We start from the raw sequence: 21,629 nt of genomic DNA on the forward strand, positions 1-21,629 counted from the left end.
TCACTTGAAGGTTGTTGAGAAGAGCTCCCTGTCGGTCTGAAGAGCAGAGGAAGACCGGAAATAGGCTGCCTTTCGAGCTAAAGTCACTGACCCCCGTCATTCCCCTTCCTTCTTTGGCACTCGTTCGGCATATCCTAAATCTCTGGGAATTTTTAGAGCTCAACGTACTTTACAGCATTAATGCTGACGGTTTGACTCTCCGGAAGTCTTAAGTGGGGGCATGGAAGAAAATGTGTATAATATTAATTATTTTGTCAGGTCCTGAAAAGTACAAAGAGGCCGGAACAGACTGGAAGCGACACTTGTTGTAGGGGCTGCTTTGTTGGACCTTTGGCACTCCCTTCACATGGTCATGTTAGTTTTTGCTTAAAGTAGCTCGGGGAGTTGGTGTGGACCTGTGCCTCTGCCACACTTCCCGGAGAGCTAATGATGGATTTTCCTCCACTGGAGGCAGCCCCTTGCACTCTCGTGCTGGGTCCGTGGCTGTAGGGTCTGTGGGGAGAAGCTAGAAGGACCATCAGGAGAGACGTGGTTCTCATTTGGTGCTTCTGCAGCGCTGGGGTGTAGACATGATGTTCTTCCGCTGAGAGCTGTCTGGGGTTCTCTTCTCCCCACGATCTGGGGACCCCACTGGTGTTGGCCATGGATAGCCCACTTCTACAAGAGAGACCAAGTTTCACAACTTTATGACCTTTGGGGTCTTCAGCTACACGCCCCGTTTCACATGGAGGACATCTCTGTGGCCAGCTTCCTGGGCCGTGACCTTGTTGTTCGGGAGGAGTGCTCAGGCTCTGCTTTAGGTTCTTGGAGTCCTCCAGGGAGGGGAAAGGCAGGAAGCAGGATGAGTCCTTCACGGAATGGACAAATTCTTCCTGTTTTAGAATCTGGAACAGCTGCATGAGAGCTGGTTGATGGGGCCCAGAATGTTCCAGATGCTGGGAAGAATGAGTAGCCCTCCGCAGCTGTCTCAGATGTGTGGCCCTCCCACTGGGAGGTCCAGAAGCAGAATGTAGTTTCTTGGGAAATTGTGTCACTTGTGATGTCGTCTTTACCGTGTGAGGTCACCGGTGACATTTTGAGTCTGAGTCACGTGTCGTTCGTGGATCCTTTGAAACTTAGCAGTTCATGGTGAAGAGTTGAGATGTGCATCACTTAAGGCTCCTGATGTGAACCAAGTCAATTAGCTCTTCCAGAGTCGTGCATGATACCCGGCGGAAAGGGAGCCTTCGAGCTCCACTGGGGTCCTTTTCAGCGCTGCCCCTTGAATCACAACTCGAAGGCCTGTAGGGCCATGACAGGACAGCGACGCTAAGGACCAGGGTAGAGAGACTGCAAAGAGATTCAGGGGCCCCTGGCCTGCTCAGTCAGAGGAGAGTGTGACTCTTGATCTCGGGGTCGTGAGTTTAAGCCTCACTTTGGGTGTAGAGATTACTTAAATAAATAAGAACTTCTAAAGAAAGCAAAATAGATATTATTTAGCAAAGTAAACATGCATCTTATGATTTTTGTTAGTCTAAAAATGAGTTTTTTTTTTTTTCCCAATAGGACCATTTACGTAAAATGCTAGGCCACCCAGAATGTGAAACAGAAATCATGGTTTAAAAATGCCCTTAGTTCTGAAAAGCAGACCATAATTTAGATATTATTAGAATGATCAATTCTTTGGAATTGTCTTATTGGGCCAGAATTGGTAATAAAATTTCCTACAAGAATAAAGCAGATAAGGAGCCATGAATGTCTTTTGTTTGGAATTTTTTAAAAAAAATTTTGCTTGATATACACTATAAGCTGGTGGGGGCAGGGTGAGGATCTTTTATTTCTACGACAGAGCCTGTAATAAAGGCTCTAGTCCTTGATTTGTCATCCCAGATTGCTCCCAAAGTTGGCCACGATCTGCAGCCTTGCCTGAGATAAAACTGGCCATTTGTTACACACGCATGTGCGGTGGGTTTCTGTCGCAAAGGCACAAGAAGCAACTTGACCCCAACATCCACAGCCATGGCCCTGTCACCTCTTATCTGGTGTCCCTTGCAATGAAAGCATTTGCTGAGAGCTTAAGGGAACGGCTCCAGGAAATTCATGTTTATAACTTCCCTCAAATTGAATGGAGATAAGCTTTTGAGATTTTAATCAGCATTTCAAAGAGAAAACCCAGAATCACCAAGTAGCCATTTTGAGCTTCAGTTATGTGATTCTCGGCCTGCCCTGGAGTTTAGAAGAAACCTTACTGACCTGTAAAGTAGAGAGTAGACGAGCCCGTCCTGCTTCAGGCTGTTCTTGGGTTCTGGCCAGCTGAGCCTGGGTGGTAGGTGGACGTTTCTTTCCTACCAGATAAATGAGTCTTAGCCTGGTTGATTTTTCCTTCTGGCATCTGTAGGAGTGGGATGGGGTTTAGCAGAGTTGAAAGAGCAGAGGCATGTTCCTGAACCTGACTCAGGAGCAGGAGGAGAGCTGTAGGGCTGGGCCGAGGGGTGGCCTGACCCAGAGCCCCAGGGACTGGGATGCCTCGCCCGCCAGGTTTTCCTGGTCTGGGGGCCCACCCAGCAGCTCCAGGAGCCCCCACTTCCCCGGCCAGGCCCATAGTTGGCCACAGTCTCCTGTCTGGACTGGTAACGTAGGTAAGGCAGTCGTCTGTTGGGAGCTGCCCTCCCGGTGTGGCTGGAGCGTTCTGTACACTTGCTGTTCAGGCTGGTTGAACGGCCACCAGCGGCCAGGGAGCCATTGCTGTTTCCACTATTCTAAGACGTCTGTTGATTAATGCTTGAACCACCCTGGAGCTCCTGTAGGTCTTCATGGTTGATGACGAATCCTTGTTTCCTGAGTGCCCTGCTTTATTTCCCAGCGCAGCTCTTCCAGCCTCCGCTCTGTCAGATGAGATGCGATCCGTATCACACATGGTGGGACTCTGGGCTGGCCCCAAGTGCTCTCAGGGTCCCTGGGGGGGGAGGGCGTGTGCACCCAAGGAAAGGCTGTGTGAAGCACTGGACGGGTGTCGTAATAGAGGCATATCACCCACCCTTGTGGGAGCCCAAGTGGGGCGCAGCCAGCCCTCGGGGGGGATGAGGCCGGAGATGGTGATGATTGGGGTATGGTTCTTGGGTCACTGAGTACTTGGCTTTGGGCATTTTGGATGAACCTCCCAGAGCATAGGCTTAAGATTTTGACCTCTTGGGAAAACTCTCAGTGGTCACCAAAACCCAGATGGTGAAGCAAAACTGGGCACACGGCTTGATTTAGTTAGGAGGTTATGAGATTGCTTGCTGAAGTTGCGCCCAGTGGGAGCGAGGGAAAGAAACAGAGCCATCATCTCTGTTTGGACTGTTGTCAACTGTCCCCATTTCCAAAATATAAAATTAATAACAGCTCACTGTCTTGGAGGCACTTGTTCAGATTTTCACTTTATGTAGTAAATATCTCCAGATGCCGTTGTTTTCCGCAGAAGATCTCCATGGCAGCGAGGCTAAGGCTTGACGATATTGTTAAAAAAAATAGACTGCACGTGATGACTGTACCATTCATAGTGTTACACATTTTATCTCACACCAGATACACAGCCTCTAATAAAGCTCATTCACTCACTTTCTCCTTGTCACGCCCCCTTATATTCTGTCTACGACCCGTGTCTGTCTTCGTGTAAAATTTGGGTCTAAGAAAATTGTAACTGTATGTAGGCATCATCCTACTTTGACCTTTTAATGTGCTGGCAGTTTTACATCATGGAAGTTGGCGTCAACCTTGTCTTAGTGTGTTATATTGAACATCCAAAGTCAGATTTCACATCTGTGAAATGGGCATGGTAGCACGTACCTCAGTATGGCTGTTAGCTGGTCAGACAACACGAGAGGTGGTTGTTTGTAGCACCTGGTGGACTTTTGAACACATTAGTTCCCTTCCTCCCCAGCTCTTTATTTATTTGTTTGTTTATTATTTTAACAGGATGCTACTTTATATTGTTTTATTTTTTTCATCATGATGAGTGCTTAATCCCCATGCCCCCACCCACCTCCCCTCTTGTAACCGTCAGTGTGTTCTCTATAGTTAAGAGTCTGATTCTTGGTTTCTCTCTCTCTCTCTCTCTCTTCCTTTTGCTCATTAATTTCTTAAATTCCGTGGAATTATATGGTATTTGGCGTTCTCTGACTGACCTGTTTCACTTAGCGTTGTCCTAGCTCCAGCCGCATCACTGCAAATGGCAAGATGTCCTTCTTTCTTATGGCTGAGTGCGATTCCGTGGTGTGTGTATCTTGGATCTTCTCTATCCCCTCATCTATCGATGGACACTTGGGCTGTCTCCATAGCTTGGCTGTTGTAAATAAGGCTGCTATAAACATTGGGGTGCACATGTCCCTTTGAATGAGTGTTTTTGTATTTTTTGGATAATGAAGTGCAGTTGGTGCAGAAGAGCAGTTGGTGGATCATAGGGTAGTTTGAGTTTTAACTTTTTGAGGACCCTCCATACTGCATTCCAAAGGGGCTGCACCAGTCTTCATTCCCACCAACAGAGCATGAGGGCTCCTTTTTCTCAACATTCTCCCAACGCTTGTTGTTTCTTGTGTTTTGATTTTAGCATTTCTGACAGGTGAGGTGATGCCTCATTACAGTTTTGATGTGCATTTCCCTGATGATGAATGGCGCTGAGCATCTTTTCATCTGTCCTTTGGCCATCTGGATGTCTTCTTCAGAGAAATGTCTGTTCATATCTTCTGCCCATTTTTTTAATTGGGTCATTTATTTTTTGGGTGCTGAGTTGAATCAGTTCTTTATATATTTTGTATACTAATCCTTTATTGGATATGTCATTTGCAAATACCTTCTCCTATTCAGTATGTTGCCCTTTAGTTTTGTTGATTGTTTCCTTCACTGTGCAACTGTCCCAACAGTTTATTCTTGCTTGTATTTCCCTTGCTTCAGGAGAGAGAGCTAGAAAGATATTGCTACAGCCAATATCAGAGAAGTTACTGCCTATGCTCACTTCTAGGACTTTCATGGTTTCAGGTCTCACATTTAGGTCTTTAATCCATTTTGAGTTATTTTTGTGTATGGTGTAAGAAAGTGTGGTTCAGTTGCATTCTTTTGCATGTGGCTTCCCAACACCATTTGTTGAAGAGAATGTCTTTTTCCATTGTATAGTCATTCCTCCTTTGTCAAAGTTTAATTGACCATATAATTGTGGGTTTATTTCTGGGCTTTCTATTCTATGCCATTGATCTATGTTTCTGTTTCTATGCCAATATCATACTGTTTTGATTACTACTGTTTCATAATATAACTTGAAGTCTGGAATTGTGATACCTCCAGTCTGTTTTTCTTTTTCAAGATTGCTTTGGTTATTTAAGGTCTTTTGTGGTTCCATATAACTTTTAGGATTGTTTGTTCTAGTTCTGTGAAAAAATGCTATTGGTATTATGATAAGGATTGCACTGAATATATAGATTGCTTTGGGTAGTATGGTATTGTAACAATATTTGTTCTTCCAGTGCACGGGCATGGAATGTCTTTCCATTTCTTGTGTCATCTTGAATTTCTTACATCAGTGGGTTTTTTTCTTTCCTCTTTCATCAGTGTTTTATAGTTTTCAGATAATAGGTTTTTCACCTCTGGTTAAGTTTATTTGTAGATATTTTATTGTTTTTGTTATAATTGTAAATGGGATTATTTTCTTAATTTCCCTTTCTGCTGCGTCATTATTAGTATATAGGAATTCAACAGATTTTTGTTCCTTGATTTTGTATCCTGAGACTTCACTGAATTTATTTATCAGTTCTAGTAGTTTTTTTGGTGAAGGCTTTAGGGTTTTCTATATATAGTATAATGTCATCTGCAAGTAGTGACAGTTCTATTTCTTCCTTACCAATCTGGATGTTCTTTATTTCTCAGTACTGTCTGTTGCTGTGGCTAGGGCTTCCAGTACTATGTTGAATGAAAGTGGTGAGAGTGGACATCCTTGTCTTGTTCCTGACCTTAGGAGGAAAGCTCTCAGTTTTCCCCTACTGAGTATGGTGTTGGCTGTGGGTTTTCCATATATGGCCTTTATTATGTTGGGTATGTTCCCTCTAGACCTACTTTGTTGAGGGTTTTTATTATGAATGGATGTAGTACTTTGTTAAGTGCTTTTTCTGCATCTGTTGAAATGATCATATGGTTTTCATCCTTTCTCTTGTTGATGTGTTGTATCATGTTGATTGATTTGCAAGTATTGAACCACCCTTGCATCATAGGAATAAATGCTACTGATTGTGTTGAATGATCTTTTTAATGTATTGTTGGATTTGGTTTGCTGATATTTTGCTGAGATTTTTGCATCCATGTTCATTATGGATATTGGTCTGTAGTTATCTCTTCTTTTGAGATGTCTTAATGTGGTTTTGGTATCAGGGTGTTGCTGGCCTCATTGGAATGAATTTGGAAATTTTCCTTCCTCTTATATTTACTGGAATAGTTTGAGAAGAACAGGTATTAACTCTTTAAACATTTGGTAGAATTTGCCTTTGAACCATCTGGTCCTGGACATTTGTTTGTTTGGAGGGTTTTTGTTGTTGTTTTACTGATTTCATTACTAGTATTGGCCTGTTCAAATTTTCTATTTCTTCTTGCTTCAGTTTTGGTAGATTGTATGTTTCTAGGAATTTATCCATTTCTTCTAAGTTGTCTGAATTGTTGGCATATAGGTTTTCATAATACTGTGTTTATTGTATTTCTGTGGTGTTGGTTGTTCTTTCTCTTCTTTCATTAGTAATTTTGCTTATTTGGGTCCTCCCACTCCCTCTTTCTCTCTCTTTCTTTTTTTTTAAAAGGAGTCTGGCTAGAGGTTTATCAGTTTTGTTGATCTTTCAAAGAAGCAGCTCCTGGTTTCATTGATCTGTTGTATTAGATTTTAATTTCTATATCATTTATTTCTGTTCTGATCTTTATTATTTCCTTCCTTCTGCTGACCTTAGGTTTTGTTTTTTCTTCTTCTTCTAGCTCCTTCAGGTGTAAGGCCAGGTTTTTTATTTGAGATTTTTCTCACTTTTTGAGAAAGAGCATATGTTGCTCTTAATCTCTCTCTTAGAACTGCTTTTGGTGCACCCCAGAGATTTGGGGCCATTGTGTTTTCATTTTCATTTGTTTCCTTATAGTTTTTAATGTCTTCTTTGATTTCTTGGTTGACCCATTTATTGTTCAGTAGCAGGTTATTTAACGTCCATGTATCTGTGCTCTTTCAGATTTTCTCTTGTGGTTGATTTCTAGTTGCATGGCATTGTGATCAGTAAAGAGGCATAGTATGACTTCGACCTTGAATTTGTTGGAGCTGGTTTTGTGGCCTAACATGTGATCTATTCTGGAGAATGTTCCTTTTCTCCAGATTTTATTACATGCTTGGGTTCTTTTCATTCAAGCTTTAACTGAATGAAAAATCCATTCTTTAAGGTTGGACTTAACATCAGCTCCTTCATTTATTTCTTCTTTGCACACATGTTTGTTGCATGCTTCTGTGTCCTTGGGAATTCAAGGGACAAAGCATGGACTCTGCTCTCCTAGGCCCTCAGTTTCCCTGGTCTCAGGTCTGAAAGTCCTAAATCAGAATCACAGCCTTACAAATACAGTTGATGTCCTATTAGAATCATCTCTAGGGAGGCAATTTCAAAAAGTATAAATGATGGCCTTCCCTTTGTGGACCAAGCGATGCTTTGATTTGTTCTCCTCCCGGCTTGCTGTTTCATCTGGTAGGGCAAGAGAGAGGAGCCACGGGGCATGTATGTGATAACCTCATTAGAGCAAATCTGGATCTCATATTTTAAGGTCTTGCTCATAATAATAGGGTGGGACATCTCCCATAAATGGGTGAAGATGCCCAAATCATTTCAATTCAAAAAGCGACCTCAATTTGCAAGAGTTCTTCTATTTAAAGATGTTTTTTCTTCCTTCCAGGGTGGTTGTGCTGGCTCTGGCTGTGGGAAATGTGACTGTCATGGAGTGAAGGGACAGAAGGTAAGTGGCCAAAGCTTAAGTTGTAACAGTTCGTTCTGAATTGCCATTAATATGGAAATCATTAGAAACACCATCAACTCTAACCCAATAATCAGCCATTTGTGCTAATGCCTTATACCATTTTAATAATTTCATCAGAGTGATATACAGAGGCAAAACCAGGCTTAATGTGGTGTCTAGGAAATCTCAACAGTGGTTTCCCAAAGACACTGATAATTAGTGGCAATTAATGTAAAAAAAGGGATTTCGTCTGTTTTCTTTTTTGACTCAAGAAGGGACATGTGTATTGGCAGAAAATCTGTTGGACCAATAGTATTCCTTGGAATCCATGTGTCAGAATAAAACTAAGCATTTTTCTCAAAAAAATGAAAAGTTTCTATTGCACATGAGGGCCTTTATTCAAATTAGTATTTTTTTTTTAAGATTTTATTTATTTATTTGACAGAAGTAGGCAGAGACAGAGAGAGGGAAGCAGGCTCCCTGCTGAGCAGAGAGCTCGATGAGGGACTCAATCCCAGGAGCCTGAGATCGTGACCTGAGCTGAAGGCAGAGGCTTTAACCACTACGCCACTGAGGCGCCCCTCAAATTAGTATTTTTAACCAATTTTTAATCCTTAATGCACTTGTCCAGATTTATTTATGAAAATAGTAAATAGTTCTTGTTCCCCAAATGTCAAATTAAAATACTTTTTTTCTAAGCAAGTGCTCCCCCCTCCTGTTTGAGACCCATGGGTCTGGATAAATCATTTTCATTGGAGGGCAATCAATGGGTGCATTTTAGTTTTTTGTGAGAGCGAGTGCCTGCCTGGTTTTCCCCAGTGACAGTGCAGGATCCCGAAATTGCCTGGAGAGGCCCCAGAAACCAGGTACGGCAGTGAGAGGGCACAGCCTGGTAGCCAGTCGGGTTGGGCTGTTGCAGGCTGGGGCCTGAGGCAGGTGGGGGAAGGGGAGATCCCTGCTCTCCAGGCGTGGAGGGGTCAGCCTGGCCAGGATGCTCCTTCCTTGGCTCATGGCCTGCTGGAGGCCCATCAGGTCTCAGACTCACTCCTGAAATTCAGAGAATTCTGCGCAGAATATGTGTTGTTTTTGTTTTGTTTTTCTTTTAGCCTCTTGCGAAAAGGTACGAGCATTATTTTTTTAAAAAGATATGCTCCTAGTTGGTGACACCAGTTTTACCCGGATCGTTTCGGAATAAATGCAGTACGTGAAAATACACTGGCGTCTCTCCTTACCGGCCGTGGCAGCTCTAATTCACTTTCATGTTCTGTTCGTCTTCCTATTTGGCGAGTTTTCCCGGCTAGTTCCCCTGCGCACTCCTAGGACTGACTTTACAGTAGAGGCAAGTGTAGAAACACCACAGTCTCCCCACACCCCTTTTGGTCTAACTTGAATTATACACATCGGCACACTGAGCTAACACAGAAATTCTTGAAACTATAAAAAGTAGGACCTGTGTCAACAAATGGGAAATGAAGGCCTGTGTCAACACCGCTGTGTTTTTCTTGTAACTGAAGGCATCAGGGCTCGGGGGGACAGGGGTCGTGTGACTCACTCTCAGAGAGAACACGGTCCGTTCTGATGACTTTCCGGGCTCCCCTCCACCCCCCGCCGTCCAGCAGCTGCAGACCTTGGTGGCATCCCCCCCATGGCTCTGGTTTTTCAGACTTCCTGTTCTGTGTGTGTGCTTTCTAGCCTGCTTCATTTTCATTTTTTACCCCAAATCCACCCGTTAATATGTAACCAGGTAGATTTCCCAGGTATTTTTAGCCAAGTTTAACATGCCTTGAGGATGGCTAGTCAGGGCCTTGGTTCAAATATCGCTAGAGGAGGCAGGGCCACATCTCAATCCTGGGCATCATCTACACCCAACTGCACCAGCAGAAGGAAGGTCCGAAAACATTTCTTTTCAAACTGAGCATTGAGGAAACACTTGTGGTGGCCGGTATGCTCAGGTGAGGCCAGGTGTAATTCTCTTGACCAGGAACCGTGCTGTAGGGCCAGCCTCCCCTTGGGTACTGGAAGGTCTAGGGAGTGTTGAAGGTCTAGGGAGTGTTGAGGACAAAGACACACCACTAGATAGTGCTCCTTCCTTGGGATGAGGGCTGGGGCCAGCCTCACACTGTGAGACCAGCCAACCCGAGCCTTGAAATTGGAAAGCCCTGGTGCTCTTGTTGGGATTGGGTGGAAGGAGTAGAAATCTGCTCTCTCCCTTGCTAAGCCTCCGGGAGATTTCCCAGCAAGCAGACCAGACATCCGGGATCCAGGCCCTCCGTGACCTTTCCGGGCTGACCCTGCATTCTCAGCACCCAGTCTCCACCCACTTTGGATTTTCGACATTACTCCGAAAGAAAGATTATTTAAAATAAACTACCTGTAAGCTGTGGGTTAAGCCATTCTGAATTTGTGTTTTCAAAGACTGTAATTGTCAAATGGATTCAGAAGGCCTCTTGAAATCTAGGGGAATAGCCAAATGGTTTAGTATTATGTCCTTTCAACAAGAAATGAAGAGCTGTCTTCTCCTCTTGAGCAGAAATATCTTAGGTCCCATGGTTCACACAGCATGCGTGACCAAGGAAGAGGTCCTTCACCCCACGGATAGAGGACATTTTAAATTTCCATGAATTGTCTTGGAACTGATGTTAAAATAATCAGCGTGATGGCCCGAGAGAGTGGAGCACAGCTGAGCTGGGATTTCAGACGCAGGGGCCCCTCTCGTCCCCAGGTCAGAGAACAGACACATTTATTCTCGGCCGGCACATCCGTGAGGGAAACGGGTCCTTCTCCACTGCCCCCCATTCTCTGAGCGAGGCCTGGGCACGCTGCTGGTCAGGTGCCAGTGCACAGTGAACCAGGGAAGGCCAGCCTGGTGGTTCGGGTTCCAGGCCTGCGTTCGAGCTCCTGCTGGGCGTCTGTGGTTCTCCAGGAGTTATTCTGCTCTTCTTCAGTGTCTACAAGTTAAGTGAATTTTGACCTCTTTTTAAAAGTGGGCTAACCAGAGCCACGTAACTCAGAAAGAGTTGGAGTTACCTAAGTGGGACAGAGGGTCAGCCGCCTCAGAAATGTGGAAATCCTGGTTTCTGAGACATGTCTTTCCACATCTCCTTGAGGGACCCTGTCACCGATTGGCCGCTGGGATCCACCGACCAACACTGGAGCGTCTCCAGGATCCGCTGCCAGGTCTCTTTTGGCGAAGTCCTGTTTTCCATGGAGATGTCAGGAGTGGAACGCCCTCTGCTCTCCAGATAGAAGGAAGTGTTAATGCAGCAGGTCTGAGGTCGGGTTGCAATCCCGTAGTTATCGATCTAGCCCTGGGGGTCTTGCTCACCGTCCAGCAGTTCAACTCCCGAGGCCTTCACAGGACTTCAGGTCCTGGCAGGATTGTTTGTTTTCCCACTTCCCTGGCTGGCGTTCCCATCTTCAGATGTTTTCTCTTAGGTAATTAACTTGGTTTGTGCACAGTGACTTTGTGTTCTTCCCGGGACCTCAGCACTGTTGGGAATGTTATCTACTTAAACTGATTAGCGTTCTGAATGCTTGCTTACGCAGAAATAGACAAAAGTTAAGCTCTTCTTTTGCTGGATAACCTGATTTTCTCGGGTTATGTGACATAGTAGGAGAGGCACCCCGTTCCCAAGAGTTGCCGCTGTATGCTTGGGAATTGGCCATTTACATTTTGCCAAAATGGACTTTATGTAAGAGGTCCTTGAGGTATTTTCACCATGGGAGCCCACGCTAGTGGAAAGCTAGCATTCTGTTCTGCGGCGTTCAAAACAAGGAACTCCAAGTTAAACCAGAGAGGGGAGAGGTCTGTCTCTGAAGTAAATAACAAAGTTAATTAGGAGCAAATGATGGCACTGCAGGAGAAACAGTAGAAAGAACAAATGGTACGGTTGTCCCGACAGAGGAGTGGCCCGAGGCCCAGAGCCCAGAAGATGAGGGACGAAGTAGGGTGCGGGCGTACTAGGTGTCCACTAATGGCCCCGACTTGCTTGGGTGGAGGGTAGGATCACCTGTCTCTCACGGGCAGAAGGATGCACACAGGATTTCGGCCCATGAATCCCAGAAAACGGCTCTCGTGGTCAGTGTATCCTAGAAAAGGCCCTAACAAAGTGACTCTGGGAAGGGACATTGCCAGCCACGGTCTTGGGAGCAGTCTGTGTTAGACAGAATTACAGTATTTCTATTACATAACGAGAACTGCGTGGGTATCTCATAGCCTCAGTGTACTTGAACTTGCTGGTACCCTGATCCTTGCCAGCGGTGTTGGGGAGAAGCTCACTCTGCCATTACTGCTGAGTGTGCGGTCTGCTCCGCATGTGGGGTCCACACAGGGCTGCTCCGTGGTCAGATAGGCCAGTCCCAGATCGCTCGCAAAGCAGAGGACTTTGAAAATGGAATTTGTTTTTGTCTAGAATGTGTGCCTTATCTGATTTGGAAGGGTGGAGAAGTCTGGCCAGTCTGGAAGTGGCTCTGTTTTGGGCCCTGGAAATCTGGGAGGATGTTCATGTCACTCTTGCCGTGGGATGCTCTTTTCCCGGCTTATGCTGGATGGCGGCTGCTCTGTCAGCTGGTTTGCCACAGTCAGTGACCATCCCACAGCAGACCTCCATACAAACCCGTCGGTCTGCATCTTGACACGACATCGTAGCTTCTGCTGATTCACAACAGATCTCGGCGGGACAGGGAAATCCTGGTTTTGGGGTCTCAGAGTGAGAAAGAGAAGAGAGTTGATGTGTATTGAACATCTCCCTTGGGTCAGGCACATGCTGATTTTTCATGTGTGTTATTATTATACCCATTTTCCAGCTGAAGAAACCAGCTTTTCCAGGCTCTCTGTGTTTGGTACTTCTGACCTTTCAGGTGGGCTCGTTCTTTGTGGTGGGGAGTTCCTGGGCTTGGCAGGATGCCTAGCAGCACCCCTGGCTGCCTCCCACCCAGTGCTGAGAGCACCTTCTCCCCCATCTGTGTCGACCAGAACATCTGCAGATTTGGCCACATCTCCTGGGGCCGGGGGAGGAGGGCAGCCAAATCTGCCAGGAGCGAGGGCCACTGAGGCAGCCGCGTCTCGTGGAGGCAATGTGAGGTCAGCAGCAGGATACCAGCGCTAGTCAGACCCCATCATGCAGGATGAGAAGAGCGAGATCGGGGAGAGCCCGAGGAGATGAACTCACTGTTCGGAGCTTCCTCAAGTTTTGGGCAAGCTCCTGTTGCTCACACCTGAATCCGTGGGGTGGACGCTGTGCTGCTGGCCACCGGTCCGGGAAAGCAAAGCCTTCCTCTTAGTGCTGGGAGGGACCGCTGGGGCACTGCAAAGCAATGAACCTATGCCTTTGGGGCCATGGGCGGACCTCCCCGTTCCTGTTGTGGACGAGCATCCACTGGGTTAAACAGATGACCACAGAGAGCCACCTTGTCTGTGACACACGGCAGGTCCCAGGTCATGTGCCCACGTCGGAGCCCCGCTCCCAGCTAGAGGCAGCTCAGGGGAAGCCCAGCCCGAGGAATCCACATTCGCTCACGCTCGGGGGTCTTCATTCCAACAGCATTCAGAATAAAACCCTGAGGGGCGGGCTTCTCGGGCCAGCATCAGAAGATCCCAGAGCACCTCCATGGTGGGGCTCGCAGGGCCTCTACCCTGTCCTTAGGAAGTCTGGCACAGTCTGTGTCCTGTAGGAAATCCATCACTGGTCGAGAGGGAGTCACCCTGTTTCTGACGTAGTGGGCGTGCCTCTTTGATTTCCCAGGAGGCCAGTATGGCCACATTTCTTAGGCATTCTGGGCACAGTCAGAGACTAGGGCCATCTTCTTGTTTCTCGGCCTCTTCTCTGGCTGGAGAGAGGCATCTTCTCTTCCCACAGGCTGCTCAGAGTTGCTGTGTGGCCGTGAGTCTGTCGCGTGCCCTTCTCAGCCGCTACTTTGCCAGACACTTCGAGAGATAACCAACAAGTATTTTTAGGGTCTTTCTCTCAGGCGCACAAGACTTAAGAAAGAAAGTGCAAGGAATGCTGTAAAGGTCATCATTTCTAAAGACAAGAGAGGAGACAAGACTTCCCTCTCTCTAATCCTGTGTGCCATTTTACATTGGCCACTTTCCGTCAGCTGCTCTTGGCAGAGACCTTGCTGGCCCGCTGGATGGGAGTGTGGGGATTAGCCGTGTGTCTTACGGTGCTCAGAAAGGCCTCAGGGTTTGACATTGCTTTAACGACAAAGGGTCTCACTTTCTCCTACAACCATCAACGCTTTGTATGTTATACTTTATGTAACAACTAGTTACTCTGTTTTCACTCAGTATAGAATTACACATACATGTTATATACTATTTTCTTAATTTTTGTCAGGTTATTGAAAGTATTTTTCCCATAAACTAAATTATATTAATCATTGTTCTAAATACTAAAGGTGTCATATTTATCCCTAGAGAGTTAATGTTTTCTTCAAGTAAATGGAAGTAAATATACTTTGTATAAATTCTTTGAAACTTCAAATAAACTAATTTGGATTAATCATAATGAATCAATAATAACGATTATCTATTTGCCAAACACTGTACTCCATCTGAGTTAGTGAGAATTTCAGAATCTTGTCTATTTTAAAATAAATCCCATCTTTCTACTAGTAAAATTTAAAATATATAGTCAAAATACGGAAGAAAGTGCTACTTACCACAAAATATTAATATCTAAACCTCTTAATATTTTGAAGTTTAGTTCATAAAATTAAGATTTGTTTAGCATATTTGAAATAACTTCTGGTATTTTTGATACTGATTGGATATCTTTATTTTTATAAGTGTTTTTGAGCATTTCCGAAAGGCGACAGTGTGCAGTTTGGCCTTTCCCCAAACAATGATCTGAAGAGCATCTTGAGATGTTAATAGATGTTTCCTTTGGGATGGAATAAGGAAGAATGTTCCAAGGACAAATGAATCTGGGGAACACTGAGTTATATTTTAGTGGTTGTTTGTGGTTTCCAAGCTGGGGCATCTCAGAATCTTAAGTAAGCTTCTGAGTGTTCAAGGCGTGGCATAGCGTGTACCGTTCTCCAGATACATTCGGTCCTCTGTCAGGCTGCGGAGAGCCTCTGGGGAAGCACTGTCTTGTGGAATCAAAGCCGTAATTCTCATGTGAGCTTCGCCATCTCCCAGCTGAGTCTGTCCTATCAGGTCATGTCAACCACGTTCCCCTAAGAACGAGGAAGGGGGCCTTAGACTCGCAGTTTCCCAGCTGCTGAAAGGGTCAAGTGGAAGGCATTGTGCTAAAAGCACTCGGGAAACTGAAAATGTCTTTAGGTGGGTACGTGTCAGTTTGGCAGTAGTGGAGTTTTAAAGTTGCTTGGACAAGGGGACAGACCTTGCTGGCTGGCCTGGCTGCGGGCGGGCTTCTGGGTGTAAAGACAGAGGTGGACCCTGCCTGGTGGGGGCGTCCCAGTTCCCACGTCAAGTCTGCAAGACCAGAGCCATGGACTGGGTACACCTGGGGCAGCAGCTCTCCCAGGACCTCAATTAAAGAGACGTTAGGAAGTTTTCACAACCACAGAACCATTGTTAGGAAGCATGTTTATAGCTTTTGGATGCTTTTGGTGCAGGAAAAATGAGATGCACTCACTTGGGAGGTCTGTCTGGAAACGCTGTCCAATTTCTAGTCAGTGTTGTATCGTCCATTTTCCAGAATCCTTATCCCTTAAAATATAAGGGGACCCAGCTCTTCGCTGGTGCATTCCAAGTCCCCCTGCAGGGTTTTGTGAGCTGCTTTTCCTGACATGTGTGCAATTGCAGGCATTGCCTGAGCCCCTCCCCTCCCCCAGCCAGCTGTCCCTGGTCCCGATTTTACAAGGGGAACCTTTGAGAACTTTCCTTTAGTTTTGCCACGGGAGGGATCAGGCACCCCAAGTGCCTACTTTGATCACTTTGGGAGCACCCGGTGTTCGTTGCAGGGTCGGATGGCCTGTTCCTTCTCTGCCTGTTGGCGGATCCCTTGGGCTAATACACCCTCTTTCCCTTTCCATGTTTTTTCTGGTGTCTTGTAATGCCAAGATTTCTTCCAGATGTCTCCTATTTCCTATTTCCACATATTACACATGACTCATCATCTGGCAGATCCTCATGAGAATCAACATGGGTTCCCACATTCACCTACTTTTGTCTTTTTTTTTTTTTTTAATAGTTGTTTGGCCTTAAATGTTTAAAAAACTTAAACCCAAGGGTTACAATGGTCACCATATGCCATAGGGAAGTCAGTACGAACAGATCTATGTTCAGTGGGTTTACTTTACTCTGCACACAAGCCCCACGTGGATGTCTCACTTAAGCTTTGGACACCATGGGGATGCCCCCGTCCCCTAGCGTAGGAGGTATCATGGGCTGTGCTGCCCCACTTCCGCCCCTCTGCCTCTTTCTCTCCACTCCATAAAATCTGCCCCTTTTCATGTGCTTCTGAGACACTGACACTTGTGATCCATTACTATCATAAAAAACCCGACATTTTTTGCTTTTCAGCTATATTTGGAACACAACTCATCTAGTGTGGCTTTAAAAATAGTGATTTGATCTTGTTTCCATGTTTAGAAGGAGTAGCAGAAAATCAAATTTCCTGAGTGGAATATCGTGTCCTATGACTTTTAAAGCCCGACACACCTCATGTGAGTGGACGCCGTTGTCCCAGTGTGGGGCCCTGATGGCCCTTGTCTTGACTGTGCGTGGCGAGAAAAGGATTTTTTCGGTAAATAGGATCCTGAGAACACATTGCTTGTCGGGAATACAGCTTTCTTGTAGAAGGAGTAACACGCGACTGTGTGTTTTAATTCAAGATCAAAGACACCGTAAACCCAACCCTGACACGTGAAAATGGTGCATTTGGGTTTTCCTCCTGTTTGTTGGTAGAGTATCACAAACATTGAAAATATGTTTCCAGACAGCACGTAAGGAGGCAAAGGCATTATGCCGCGTGGGCGTGGAAAGCTGCACCCACAAAAATGGTATTAGCAGAACCCTCATCCTTGTCAAGGGGCTCAGCACAATGCACCATCACACAAAGGAAGAATTAGTCAGCGGTAACGAGCAAACCAGATGCGCTGGGAAGTGGTGCCCCTCTGTCTTCTTTCCCCTTTGGCAAATCCATCAGAAATGTTAAAGGTACAGTTGAACACAGTCTGGTCTCCACCATGGCTGAGCCCACCTCCACCGCTTGAGCACACGATTTTATAAAGGTACAGGGCTTATCTGGCCCGAAGATGTTAAATTGCTGCCCCATTTCTTCGCAGGGGAGTGCGAGGAGCTAACAACGGATGGTTCTTGGGTGGTTGCTGCTATTCCACCATGAAATCATTCCTGGCTACCGGTCCTTCGGGAGGGGTTCCCCTTCCTTAGCATGAGGGGTGCTGACCCCGTGCTTCCAGACCAGCCTACAAAGAGCTGGAAGGTGCTTCTGGCAATGGGTAGACACGAATCCCTTACACACATCTTGTGTGATCGTGAAGTTGATGGATGCCCCATCAAAGCACATGAGGGTCATCTGTGATTTCACTGATTCTAGGTAGGAAATCCATGCTGTAAGCTGATGTGAAGATGAGACTTTTAGTGTCCAGCTAACAGCTTGATTTTGCAATGGCTTCCCCTAGAAGATTGGTGAAGGAACAAAGTCTATCTATAGTAAGATCCACTGGAGTTCCAGAGCCAGAAAAGTAATGTCCACCATCCCACCCCCCCACCCCCCCCCCCCGCCCTTCATTCTGGGGTTCTTCCTAGCTTCTGCTCTGTGTGGCAGTGTGCTCATGGCCCCAGGCAGTGGGGAGCAGGGCTGGCCTGACACCTGCCCTCACGGCCCTCACGATCTCACGGCCCAGGAAAACATTAAGGGAGTAATGGCGCCCATAAACCCCAGACTGGACACTGCCATCCGCTGCGAGGGAGACAGTGCTGCGAGAGTGAGCCCTGTAGGGACCAGAGCTGAGCTAGGGGCTTGGGCCAGGGAAAGGCAAACTGAACATTCCAAGAGGAGGCACCTAAAATCCGGGCAGTGTGCTCAGGGCTCCTGGGTTAGACCCCCTCCTCCAATTTTGTTTCCTTGTTTTTCATGTTTGCCCTAGTTTGGGGTGGGAGATTGGATGCTTGGGATCCATGGATGACGGACCCCTTGCAGTCTTACTTCAACACAGAAGACCCCAAATCGTTAAAGGACATATTTTTATGAAAGTGAAGTTATTTGGCAGAGCGCAGACTGTACCTTTCTGCAAGGCCTGGGGCTGGCCCTCCTGCCTCGGCTCTGGTCCGGGTTTCAGGGACCAGGGTGGTAGGGGCCGGACAGTCGTGTTCCCAGACCCGCTGCTTCCTAACGCAGGGGGCCGGGGGATGCCGCATCTTCTCCGCACGGGGACAGCGCGCCTCGTCTCCGGGTCCCTGCGGACATCCGCCCGCTGCGCTGGTGTGGCGGGAGGGCGCGCGGCGACGCTGTCCCCTGGAAGCAGCAGGGGCGCCGGAGGTCCGGCGTCCCGGTCCCAGGTCGGGGCACACAGGCGGAGCGCCGGGAGCCCAGCGGGAGGCTGCGGCCGCGTCCGGCCGGTCCCGGAGGGGCCCCGCAGCGCGCCGGGTCCCGGGCCCGGCAGCCGTCGTGCGCGGCGGGGACCGAGGAGCACCCGGAGGACGAGCGCGTGGCGAAGCGGCGCAGAGCTGCTCCCACGACACCGGAGGGCCGCGCGCCCGGCACCCCGTGCGGCCGGGCCACAGCGCGAGCGAAGCCGCCGAGCGAGCGCGGCCTCGGGGATCCCACAGCCCCGCGGCGCAGGCACCAGGCTCTTTCGCTGCTTTCTGGAAGTCCGGCTCTCCACCTCCCTGCCACCCGGAGTCTGTTCTTCTCCCGTTGCCGGCGGGCTTCCGCGCTGCTCCCCGCGGAGCCGCGCCGCGTCCACCTTCCCGAGCCGCGCGCCTCGGCTCCCTGGGCAGCCGCTCCGCCGCTCCGTCCACGCGCAGGCGAGTGCACGCAGGCACGCATGCGCGCGCATGCGCAGCTGCACACACGCGCGCGACTGCGGAAGCACGTGCGCACGCGCACAGGCGCCCGCCCCGCCGAGGACGGCGGCTTCCGGCCCTGGGGCCGTCGCGTGTCCTGTCGTCGGGCGCGCGTTTCGCGGCGCGTCCCTCTGACGCACCGTCGGATCCGCGCGCTGCGCCGGGCGCCCCCGGCCTTTCTGGAGCGAGGCCGCTTCGTGCGGAGCGCGGGTCCGCGGAGGCGCCGGGGGGTCGGGCCGGGCCGGGGCCGGTCCCCCCGCCGGCGTCTGCGGGGCCGCGTACTCGCTGGCCGGCGTGCGCCGAGGACGGGGTGCCGCGTGGGCCCGCGCGCCCCAGCCCCGGCCCCGCAGCCCCGGCCCCAGCCCCGGCCCCAGCCCCGGCCCCAGCCCCGGCCCCGCAGCCCCGGCCCCGCAGCCCCGGCCCCGCAGCCCCGGCCCCGCAGCCCCGGCCCCGGCCCCGGCCCCAGCCCCGGCCCCGCAGCCCCGGCCCCGCAGCCCCGGCCCCGCAGCCCCGGCCCCGCAGCCCCGGCCCCAGCCCCGGCCCCGCAGCCCCGGCCCCGCAGCCCCGGCCCCGCAGTCCCGGCCCCGCAGCCCCGGCCCCAGCCCCGGCCCCAGCCCCGGCCCCGCAGCCCCGGCCCCGGCCCCGGCCCCGCGACCCCCTCGCCGTCGGCTCGAGTCGCGCGGGGCGGGCCGGAAGGTGAGGTCCGCGCGGCCGGGACGTCGGGCGCGGGCTTCCTCGCCGGCTCGGCCTCCCCTTCGCGGCTCGTCGGGGCTCGCCCTTCGTGGCGGAGATTTCGGGCGCGGGGGTCGAGGGCGAAGTGACCGGAGGCCGCTCGCTGCTGCCCCGGACCCAGATGTGCCACCGCAGGATTCCCGCGGAGCCGCGACCAGCTGCTTCCAGGCCGCGCGGCCGCGGTCCCCGTGGGCAGGCGCTGGCCCGGGGGCCCACCGTGCTTTCAGGGACGTCGGGGGTTCCCGCCGCGGGAGCTCGGCAGCCGGCGAGTGGGCGCGCTCCTGTCCGCAGCCGGGGACGCGGGGAGCCCGCTCGGGGGTACTCGGCCCCTCAGCCTCCCCCGGCCGAGGAGAAACGGCCTCGGTCGTGTGCGGGATGCCCGGAGCGGGGAGTGGCCGCGCCGCGGCGGGTGTGGCCCGACCGTCCTCTCCACGCACCAACGCCCCTTTCACACGTCGGGTCATCTGTCCTGCAACTGATTTTATCTACAAAGTAAAGTCCCACACGTTGGACTCTACAAATCTGTAATCTGATTTTTATGAGAACATTGATTTCTCTAGGTTACAAACCGTAATGCAGTTGAGGCAAACTACTGCATCTTCTCTCCTAGCCAAAGAACAGAGTGTGTTAGTCTATTGACATTAAGTAAGAATAAAAAAAAAAAAAAAAGAAACTGTCTTATAAATTGAACCTTTGAAACCTTTATAAAGTAAATATGGTAAAAAGGACATCAAATAAGATCCTATTAACTTCAGTTTTTAAAATACTTTGGCCATACCTTGGCTTAAAATGTATCTCCACATTATCCTTTGGAAATAGTCTTGCCAGTTCTGCAAGCAGCATTGTGGTGAAGGGAATCTACCCTCTAAGGGAAGGCTGTTTTTAAGTGTTTAGGAACTAGTTATTGTGTTCATTTAGACACCATGCTTTTGTACTGATGATGCTACCCTACGCTTTACTTAGCTCTTCAGGTGTAAAATCAACATTTTGATCTACGAAACCCCTTCAGTATCTTGCTTAATTTCTTCCTTGAATGACTGTACATGTTTTAAGAGAATTAATGGTGTTTACCAAAAATAGGTTAAAATTCAGTTATTAATTGAGATTGATGGTGTTTGACCACAGCTTTTTCAAATTACCGATGTCAAGCGAATTGTGGGTGTTGTAAAACCTCCAGTCTGCCAGTTTTGCACTATATAGTATGGGCAGAATTGACTTGTCATGTTTCAGCTCCTTGGAACTGTTCTCATCTTTTGGGTTCTGAGCATGATTAATGATGTCTTGAAATTACTGCCACACGCTGAGGGAGAATGTTGTTAGCAATGCAGCGTAGCCAAGTCCTTTTGCCGGAGCGAGAGGAAACAAAGTCTTTTTGACATCGGACACCTGTGGCTACAAACAGAGCAGGGCCCCAGACCGGGGACATGGACGAGTTGGTGACCATGTGGCCCCACAGACTCAGGCTCATGTGAGGAATAAACAATATTCCAAGCTGGGAAAGAATATCAGATGTATTAAGGAAAAAAAAAAAAAACCCAAAACCTTGTGCATCAGATAAATGAGGAATTTCTTTAAAAGAGAAAACCTATCCTAACTTTTTAATACCCAAGAAATCCTTATTTTTCCATTGTCCAATTTAGCCTCAAAAACAATGAGATAATTGTGGGTCGTGACTTCTGGGAAGGGAAAAAAGTGACCCTGCATTTTCTTTCCCTTCTAAGATACTGTGTGGCTTCGTAGGAAATGCATTTTGCTGGATGGACTGAGAAATGGTGATAGTAAATGCAAACTCTCTGTGTGTAAATACAGGCGGTCCGTGATCCCGTGCTCAGTCTCTGATGCAGCGCAGAGTAGGGGAGTTCTTAATCAGATTGGAGCCTTCACCAAGTCCCGTAGGAGGCAGGTAGCATCATCCCATCTGGAA

The 21,629-nt window shown here is 48.7% G+C and overlaps 1 protein-coding gene and 1 long non-coding RNA gene across 2 annotated transcripts in view; both read left to right on the forward strand.

Moving 5' to 3' along the window:
* Window positions 1-21,629, forward strand: part of COL4A1 (collagen type IV alpha 1 chain) — a 131,498-nt gene that overhangs the window by 49,077 nt on the left and 60,792 nt on the right. The window contains exon 2 of the mRNA XM_032315042.1: window positions 7,912-7,971. Within this exon, the coding sequence (XP_032170933.1) occupies window positions 7,912-7,971 (60 nt within the window). The remainder of the gene's footprint in view (window positions 1-7,911; window positions 7,972-21,629) is intronic.
* Window positions 19,193-21,013, forward strand: LOC116574336. Its single transcript, XR_004279221.1, has 3 exons — window positions 19,193-19,223; window positions 19,278-19,283; window positions 20,416-21,013. It is a non-coding gene; the product is annotated as an uncharacterized LOC116574336 (long non-coding RNA).

Source organism: Mustela erminea, chromosome 15 (genome assembly GCF_009829155.1).
Source record: "Mustela erminea isolate mMusErm1 chromosome 15, mMusErm1.Pri, whole genome shotgun sequence".
Taxonomy (NCBI): Eukaryota; Metazoa; Chordata; class Mammalia; order Carnivora; family Mustelidae; genus Mustela; species Mustela erminea.